The sequence below is a fragment of the Clupea harengus genome, chromosome 9 (genome assembly GCF_900700415.2).
Source record: "Clupea harengus chromosome 9, Ch_v2.0.2, whole genome shotgun sequence".
Taxonomy (NCBI): domain Eukaryota; kingdom Metazoa; phylum Chordata; class Actinopteri; order Clupeiformes; family Clupeidae; genus Clupea; species Clupea harengus.
The window spans coordinates 328,346-337,885 of record NC_045160.1 but is presented as its reverse complement, the minus strand read 5'-3'; the positions used below and the strand labels follow the sequence as shown (position 1 = coordinate 337,885).

General features: G+C 36.7%; 1 protein-coding gene across 1 annotated transcript; it reads right to left on the bottom strand.

Moving 5' to 3' along the window:
- Positions 1–7,553: 7,553 nt before the first annotated feature.
- LOC122133185 (olfactory receptor 52J3-like) lies at positions 7,554–8,614 on the bottom strand. The gene has a single exon (XM_042708787.1). It carries the CDS (start codon positions 8,490–8,492, stop codon positions 7,554–7,556), a length of 939 nt encoding a protein of 312 aa, XP_042564721.1. The 5' UTR covers positions 8,493–8,614.
- Positions 8,615–9,540: the final 926 nt, after the last annotated feature.

The window sequence follows — 9,540 nt, the reverse complement described above, 5'->3', positions numbered from 1 at the left end:
TACAAGGACAGCGAAACAGAGGCTCTTTTTTCTGCGGCGACTACGGAAATTTGGCATGGACTGCACTGTACTGACCAATTTTTACCGCTGCACCATTGAGAGCATACTGACTGGTGGAATTACAACATGGTTTGGCAACAGCACTGCCCAGGACAGGAAGACACTACAAAGAGTGGTCAAATCTTCACAGCGTATTACAAGGACAGCATTGCCATCCATTCAGGACCTTTACAGCCAGCGCTGCAGGAGGAAGGCCAAGCGGATCATTTCTGACCCTAGTCATCCCTGCCACAGTCTTTTCTCCCTCCTGCCTTCTGGAAGGCGATACAAGAGTATAAGGTCCCGTACCAGCAGATACAGGGATAGTTTTTACCCACATGCCATCAGGATGCTGAACTGTCCTTGAAATATATTTTTGCACTACAATTTTTTTCTCTTTTTCCTACCCTTTTTCTCCATTCTCCAGTATTTATTTATTTATTTATGCTGGATACTCCATTCTCCATTTATTTATTCTCTAAGTTGAACGGACATTGAGCACAAAGAATTTCATTACTGATAAATGCTGTATATGAGTAAATGATAATAAACTTGAACTGAACTGATAATGGACTAATCTTCCGTAGAAAGTTGACTAATGAGCTAGTCCAAGATATAACCTTTATTAACGGGAGAAATATACACTTTAATAACCTCGACAAAGTTTAGCTAACGTTAGTCAGCCTGCTTGCTAGCTTGCTTACCAACTGTCAGCCATGCCAAAGCGAGACAAGGAGAAGAGGGGAAACCTTCTGATGGACTTCGAGAATGAAACTACGCTTCCTATATACTCACCTTTAACTGAGTTCCCTCTTGCAAGCCCTATTTAAAAAAAAAAGTCTGTTCAGGCAGCCAAGAGGAAACGGTATCCAACACAGACATATTGAATGCCATCAAAGATTTATCTAGCAGATTCTCTTCACTCGAAGGAAATATAAAAAAAAACTCAGCGGACATCGTGGCCATGAAAGAAAACGTTGAAGGGATGGATCACCAGATTAAGTCGAGCGTTGACAAAGTGCAAGCTGTGAATCGGCGAATCTCCGAACAAGAAATTAAAATGGAAGAAGCTGAACGTTACAGTCGACGTTGGAATCTCAAGCTACTCAATCTCCCGGAGGCTGTCAGTGAGACCGCAGAAGATGTAAGGAAACTCATTTTTGACATCTTCGGCAAAATAGTTCCAGAGGAGAAAACCAAGATGGGATTCCTCATCGATACTGTACACCGGATTGGACACCCTAGAGAAGACAAGAGCCCACGTCCAGTGATAATACAGTTCACCATGCGCACCTTCAAGCAGAGGATCTGGAGGGCTTCAGTGAGCACCACTGTGATAAAGGAGAAGAATCTGCGACTGGCCGAAGATTTAACATACTGGGAGAGACAATGTCGAAATAAACTTTGGCCTCTCGTTGACAAAGCGCGCAAAGAAGGGAAGAAAACTTCATGGCGCGGTCCTGACGTTATCATTGATGGGAAAAGAGTCACAGCAGAATCCAGCTAAGATTTCGGAAATAACACTTGACTCTGTTCACACCTTATATTTGCCTTCTTTAAAAATGGACTATTAACAATAGGTTGAATTAATTGAAAAATGTTAGACGTGTTGATAAGAGGTTGAATTTCTAATGAATGCACAGTCCATGTGTAGTTAATATGGTTACATTTCTGTTTTGGTACTCAAGATCTTAAGAGGTTCGAATACTTATTCTTTGAGAAACCTAAATAATAAGCCTACTTATCCAAGGCTTATATTTCTTAAAGTTCTCCAGACATTGTGCTCTTTTTTTTTTTAATTTTTTTTTTATCTTTCCTTTTGTTTTCTCCTTTTTCTAAAAGATGACTGCTTTTAAGTTCAGTTCATTAAAAATAGTCTCTCTTAATGTTAGGGGACTTAGGGACAATACTAAAAGGAAAGCAATGTTTATTTTTATCAGGAAAACTGATGCTAACATTATCCTCTTACAAGAAACTCATTCCAGTGATACAGACAGTACATTTTGGAAAAGTCAGTGGGGAGATCAAGCATACTTTTCTCATGCCTCTCATCGCTCTGCAGGTGTCAGCTTTTTATTTAACAGGTTTACAGGTGATATTTTAGAACATTTCAACTCTGAGGATGGAAGGTGGATCATAGTAGTAGTAAAACTAGACAACTCTTTTCTTGATCTGTAATGTGTATGGTTACAATGACAAATCCAAAGCAAAAACTATGTTCAGTCAGATTTACTCCAAATTAAAAGATCTACAAAAAAAATATGAAGATGCATTCTTGATTTTAGGCGGGGGATTTCAATGATGCTCCAGACGATTCGGTAGACAGAATTCCAGAAAGAGTTTATAAAAGTTCACAGTTTAAAGCCACACTTTATCTAAGTGAGAAATTATCAGTAACAGATGCATGGCGTTTTTTTAAGCCGAGTTGCAAAGAATTTACCTGGTGTAATTCAAGATGTACACAACAATCTAGAATAGATTCATGGTTAACTTCCACCTCTTGCCTGCAGTACATATCTGACGTTTCACATCGTTATGCTCCTTTATCGGATCACAAAATGATCTCTATACACTTAGTTGGCTCAAAAGATAGTAATAATAAAATGCGTGGGTATTGGAAGCTAAATAATAGATTACTTAAAGACAAAACCTTTCAAGTTTCCGTTCATTTAATGGCCCAAGATATTTTCAGTGAAAATGAAATGACTAATATTCAGAAATGGGAATATTTCAAATTCAAAATTAGAGAAATAGCTATTAAATGTAGCAAAGAAATTAAAAATGCAAAAGAAAAAGAAATTATGGAAAACTTGAATATTTTATTGAATAGAAAAGATCTTTCAGAAATCGAGAAACTAAAGTTAATGGAACTGCAGAATGACATCGACAAACTGTATACAGATGCTGCTGAAGGAGCCTTTATACGATCCAGGGCCAAATGGTTAGAAAATGGCGAAAAAAACACCAGCTATTTTTTTGCATTGGAAAAACGAAATTGTAAAAGAAACAATATTTCCACACTGAAAATTAAAAACAATGTTAGTACTAATCCCAAAGAAATAGCAGAACATATAGGATCTTTTTACCAAAATGTATACATATCCAAATTTGAACCATTATCCTGTGTGGAATACTTGAATAGCATCAAAACATATGTCCCCACCATTTCAGAAGAATTTAGAACTAACTGCGAAAAACCTATTTTGAAATGCGAATTTGTTGAGGCCTTGAAACAAATGAAAACTCAGAAGGCTCCTCGGATTGATGGTTTGACTACTGAATTTTTCTTATGTTTTGGGAGTATTATTGAAGACCCACTTATGGAAATGTATAGAGAATGTATTGATAAGAAGGAAATGTCTACAACAATGAAGCAAGGAATAATTAGCTTGATACCCAAACCAAACAAAGATCCTCTATCAATAGAAAACTGGAGACCAATCACCCTTCTGAATGTAGATTATAAATTGTTTGCACTTGTTTTTGCTAGACGTTTAAAAAGAAACCTGGCAGAAATTATAAATGAAACCCAAACTGGCTTCATGGCTAATCGCCATATAAGCAACAATATAAGATTGGTGTTAGATCTATTAGATTACTCAGAGTATGTGGAGTCACAGGCACTCATCGTATTTCTCGACTTTTATAAAGCGTTTGATACAGTCGAACACCCATTTATATATAAAGCTTTGAATTTATTTGGCTTCGGGGAATCCTTTATATCTGTAGTTAAAATGTTATACAAGGATATCAATAGTAATGTATTAATCTATCCCAATACCTCTAAAAGATTTCCTGTTAACAGATCTGTGCGTCAAGGCTGCCCAATTTCCCCCTTTTTATTTTTAATTGTTGTAGAGTTACTTTCGCTCAAGGTTCTGAATAGTCCCAATATATACATGGTCTATCTATTTTTCAAAAAGAAATCCGAATTACTCAACTAGCAGATGATACAGCTTTGTTCATGAGAGACAAATACCAAATTGGACCAACTATACAATTAATTAATGAGTTTTCAAAAGCTTCAGGACTACATCTTAATATAGGGAAATGTGAAATCTTGAGTCTATTTGATACTGATGATGAGTACATATGCAACATTCCATTGAAAAAATCTGTCAAATATTTGGGAATTGATGTAACCAAAGATATGTTAACCAGACAACAGCTTAACTTCCCTCCTAGACTAAAAAAAACTAAAACCATTATGAATATGTGGCTTCAACGCGACCTATCTATTTTTGGAAGAATTCTCTTAACCAAGGCAGAAGGCATCTCAAGACTTGTTTATCCCGCCCTGTCATTGTATGTCCAAGACTCAACATCTAAAAAAATTAACAACATGCTTACCAACTTTGCTTGGAAAAACCGACACCATTACTTAAAAAAAGATATACTTTCTGGGCCCAGGAATGAAGGGGGATTTGATTTGCTAAACTTTTTTGATTTGAATAACACATTCAAGATAAAATGGATCAAAGAATGTCTTAGAGCATCAGACTCTATCTGGTACTTTATTCCAAACAATATATTTAAACAATTGGGCGGTCTTCACTTTCTACTCACCTGTAATTATAAGACTACCAAATTGCCCATAAAATTATCCAAATTTATTCAACAGGCCCTCCTAGCGTGGAAATTATGTTACACACACAACTTTTCCCCACACAAAACAATCATATGGAATAATGTTAACATAACTGTTGGTAAAAAGTCAATTTTCAAGCAGAAGTGGTTTGACAGAGGTATATTATATGCAAATTATCTGTTTGACACCAATGGTTTATTGCTTAGCTATGATCGATTCCTTCTCACTAAGTCCTTTCCTGTAACGAGTAAAGAATTTAACTCTGTGATAAAAGCCATTCCTAATGGCCTATCCCACCTGTTGAAGAGTCACCTCCAATCTCAAGGAACACTAAGAATAGAACCCCTCTTATTTGTGAATGGTATAGACATTATGGATATTAAATGTAATAATAAACACATACGTAACACATTATTTGAAAAAAGGAAGATTAGTCCCAGAGGGAAAGCTTTCTGGAATAGCATCTTTAATGACATTGACTGGCAAAGAGCATGGCTTTTGCCAAACAAATGTTTTATTACTAATAAAATTAAGCAAGTGCACATTAAAATTTTACACAATATATATGTAACAAATTTGTATTTATAAAAAAATAAAAATAAAAAAAATTACTAGTCTCGGGACTCCTTTAAAAGCACTTCACTGGCAGTAGCCAGGTAAGCGACAGGACTGATTTTGATCATCTATTTTGTGTCCGTTTTGTTGTTTATCGTGGCATTTTCCTTCGTGGGCAACCACGACCATTGCAAGTCCGAGGCTGTGCGGCTGCGTTTCCCTTTGCCGGTACGTAACTGCCTGCTTGGCTGGCTGTAGCCATTTCACGTAGCTCGGTTCTGATTTCTGTTACTTGCCCTCATTAGGCTTCTTGGTGGTTTTGGCAGTACATTCCTCTTTGAGTGAAGTTCTGGTTGATCCCTGGCTGTGGTAGGTCACTCTTTTAACTTTTGTTTAATCGTAGTCTAATTGCAGATGCATTTAATATATGCCTCCAGTATTTTATGCTTCCAGCAGATTGTCGACTGACGGCAAGAAATTGAGGCTGCCTTCTGTCACCAGCTGCTGTTTTGTTTCTACTTAAAGTTCCTCTTTTCGTTATATGTTTGTCCATGGATTATTGACCATTGTCGCACTGCGTGCGTGCTGCCAGCTCATCTAAACGGTAATCTGCGGGTGTGCGTGCGGGTGTTGATGAGTGTCGGTGAGGTTTATTTTATTTTCATTTAATGTTTGTAAGTCTCCATTGTCTGCATGTTTTGTTGTTCATTTCCCTGTCTTCTCTGCCTTCTGTAAAGCCCCACCAGTGGCGAACTTACCCCTGTGACTGAGCACATAACACCTGGCTATTTGTTATTTGCAGTGCTCTAATTTTAAGGTGCTTGTAGTGCCCATTTGCTGTGCTTGACTGTGTGCTACTTCACATTCTTTTACTGCCCAACCAGTCCGACGGGGTGGGACGTCTGTTGGTCTCCAGAGGCTTGATTTGTGTACTAGTGGAACGTGTGTGTGTGTGTGTTCTTTTGTGTATATTTTCTGGTTGTCCTTTTTGTTGCAGGAGTTGGGTGCTGTCAGCAGGGAGGCCTTGGCACCTGGTGGTGGGTATCCGCATGTGTGTCTGACTATCTTTGCAGTGTAGGGTCACCCGGGTGTGCAGTGCAGTGTGTGTTCACGTGTGGTCCCTTGGACCCCCCCTCCTAGACAGATTGCCCCCTCTGGTAAGCCCCTCTCCTGCCTATGTTTTGTGGTGTCTATCATGTCATTGTGTGTGTGATGACCAGCGGAGAACTTTTCCCGTAGTTAAAAGAAAACCCATGTAACCTAAATTATTCAATAAAGAAATACGTAATTGTTGTAATAGAATCCTGTCTCTGCTTCATCCTTGCACGAACCTGTGTGCTGTGTATGCATATGTTACTGAATGCTCATGTGCATTGAGGACTTTCAGTTAGTAGTGGTCTCATTTTAGTTCTTAAGGGGAGCGTAACTCCTCTGGGTGGCGTAGTCGACAAGTGAAACTCTGATCATTCCCTGGCCCCTCTACACATAGACATACATACATTGTCCAAGAGTGATTCAGATCACTGGCTCACAGCACAGCGCTCGATTCCGTTTCACTTTGGTCAAACAGTTCATGAAGCACTCACGCACAAACCCACTGCACACTCATTTCAACCAAACAATTGCCTAACGTCTTTCTAAAGTGACGGCTTATATTTTACTCCGTCACAGTGGACTTGTTGAGATTGGTGCATTATTCTTGTCCTTGTATTATACACCATATTTATGTTAGTGTTTTTGCCCTTTTATTTTGTATTTGGTTGCATCAGTGTTGAAGTAAGAAATGTCAATGCACACTATCAACAGGATATGACCATGGCCCTTGGCCATCAGGTGATGATAATAGTGTTGGTTATATGTTATAAATCCTAGGCCATTAGGTGATGATAATAGTGTTGGTTATATGTTATAAATCCTGTGTGTTCACAGCAAACAGAGTATGGCTTTAGTACCACACTAAGAGGACTACCTGATAGCTTTCCAGTTAACTTGACCTATAGCCACATTTCTCATATTTCAGCAACACCAGGGTTTTTAATCCTTTCTTTGCTTTTGTTGGTAATTTATGAAACCTGAGAGACTTGGCACTATTCAGTGTGATCAAAATGGCGACTTTTAAATGATCACAAGCCTTGTTTGAGTGTTATTGAAGATACACAAAATATGACATTAGTATTTAAAGAAGTTTCATAAAACTGTAACTATTGTCATATACTGTATATAATTGTAATTTAAATCTGTTATCAACATCATTTAATAATATTCAATGCTGCATGTACAGTGCTGACACATATTTACACAGAGAATAGCTGAGTAAAATTCTTCACATGTAGATGATGTCTAAAATCAACAAATAACACTTAAATATAAATTAGAAGGGCGATGTTTTCCTTTTAAAGATTGCCACAATATTTCTTCTGATATCCTTTGTATTGAAGCTATATATCAATGGATTCAATAGAGGAGGAAATATCATCACAGATACCCCCAAAGCTCTCCGTAAGAAGGTAGGTGCTGTTTCAATACGATGTGAAAGTAAAGCAAAAAATGCATTAAATTCCAAGAATAAAAAAACTATTAAATGAGCACTGCATGTCTGAATAGCTTTACTTCTGGCATCTGCCTGTTTCTTGAAAATGCAAGTGATAAGGATTTGTAAATATGTAAACAGAATTACACCCAATGATATACCCTGAAAAAAAGCTATGGTAAACAGACCATATAGGTTATTCACATGTGTCACTTCACAGGCCAGTTTCACCAAAGAGGGGTTGTTACAATACATATCATTGATGTTGGTCGTGCAAATCTTGAATTGGACTACCATAAAAATGAGGATGAATATCAAAATGATGTCTGTAAGCCAAATACCACTTATAATTTTAATCAAGTTATTACTGGTCATAATGGTATTATATGATAGTGGGGAGCAGATAGCAATATAGCGGTCAAAGGCCATGGCTGTCAATATAAGAAGAGATCCACCACCGTATGTATGAACTAATAATGCCTGCAGCACACATGCCCAATATGATATAACTCTGTGCTGATACAGCATACTGGATATCATCTGGGGAAAAAATGCAGTCGCTCCCATCATGTCACAAATAGGTAAATTAATGAGTAGTATATACATAGGTTTGTGCAGGTTATGGTTGACGGCAATAGTCAAAACAATCATCAAATTGAAACACATGATGATGAGATATGTAAGAGTTGAAAAAACAAGAGCTGGAATTCTGAATGACGGAGGAAAGGTGAATGAAGGTAAAGTTAGTATAGTTGTTGGGCTTGATGAATTGAGAGACATGGCTGTAATATTATGTCCTCTTAAATTCCCCACCTAAAATAAAAAAGGTACATTTATATGAAATCAACACCACTTCAAACCAATCACTGACTACATGATAGAATAATAATAATAATAATAATAAAAATTAATAATAATAATAATAATAATAATAATAATAATGCATTTTATTTGTAGCACACTTTTCATTCAAAAGAATCTGAGTGCCACAGAGCCAGTACATAGTAAAAATATAGTAGAAACAAACTATAATAATAAAATAAAATAAAACAAAACTAGTAAACATAAAAATAATAGAAAACTTAGTGACAAAAACACCTTCCTGAATAAAAATGTTTTTAGGCAAGTTTTAAAAGAGTATAATATAATACAATATATATTTTATAATATATGATATATGATATAATAACTAGTACAGTGCCTAATAACAGAAGGAATATTACAATAGAGTATAAAGTATAAAGATTACAAATAACTACTATTAAATCATCCCTTACTTACCCTAGCTTTCATTCCACAGTGACTTGAAGCATTGTCAATGTGAGCTGTATATATACAGCCTAACTCTCCAGGTAACACCCAGTATTACAGGGAACTGCCACATAGATTGACATCACACACTACATTATACATTAGGAGGAGTACAGGTGCAACTCAATTAATTAGAATATTATCAAAAAGTAGATTTATTTCAGTAATTCGATTCAAAAAGTGAAACTCATATACAGTATTCTATACATTTATTACACACAGACTGATACATTTCAAGTGTTTATTTCTTTTTTTTTCATGATTATAACTGACAGCTAATGAAAACCCAAAATTAGAATATTGTGAAAAAGTTCAATATTGAAGACTCATGGTGTCACACTCTAATCAGCTAATTAACTCAAAACACCTGCAAAGGTTTCCTGAGCCTTTAAATGCCACGCCTCGTCTGGCTTCGTCGAAACAAGGACCAACCACCCGTGTTAGCAATTTGTCACCAACGTCTACTCCAGCAATTCACTCTGAGTTCTGTGTTTGGACTACCAGGTCTTCCATGTAT

What these genes read in the sequence shown, in the direction of transcription:
- LOC122133185 (XM_042708787.1), bottom strand. Translation starts at nt 8,492, where the DNA reads ATGTCTCTCAATTCATCAAGCCCAACAACTATACTAACTTTACCTTCA.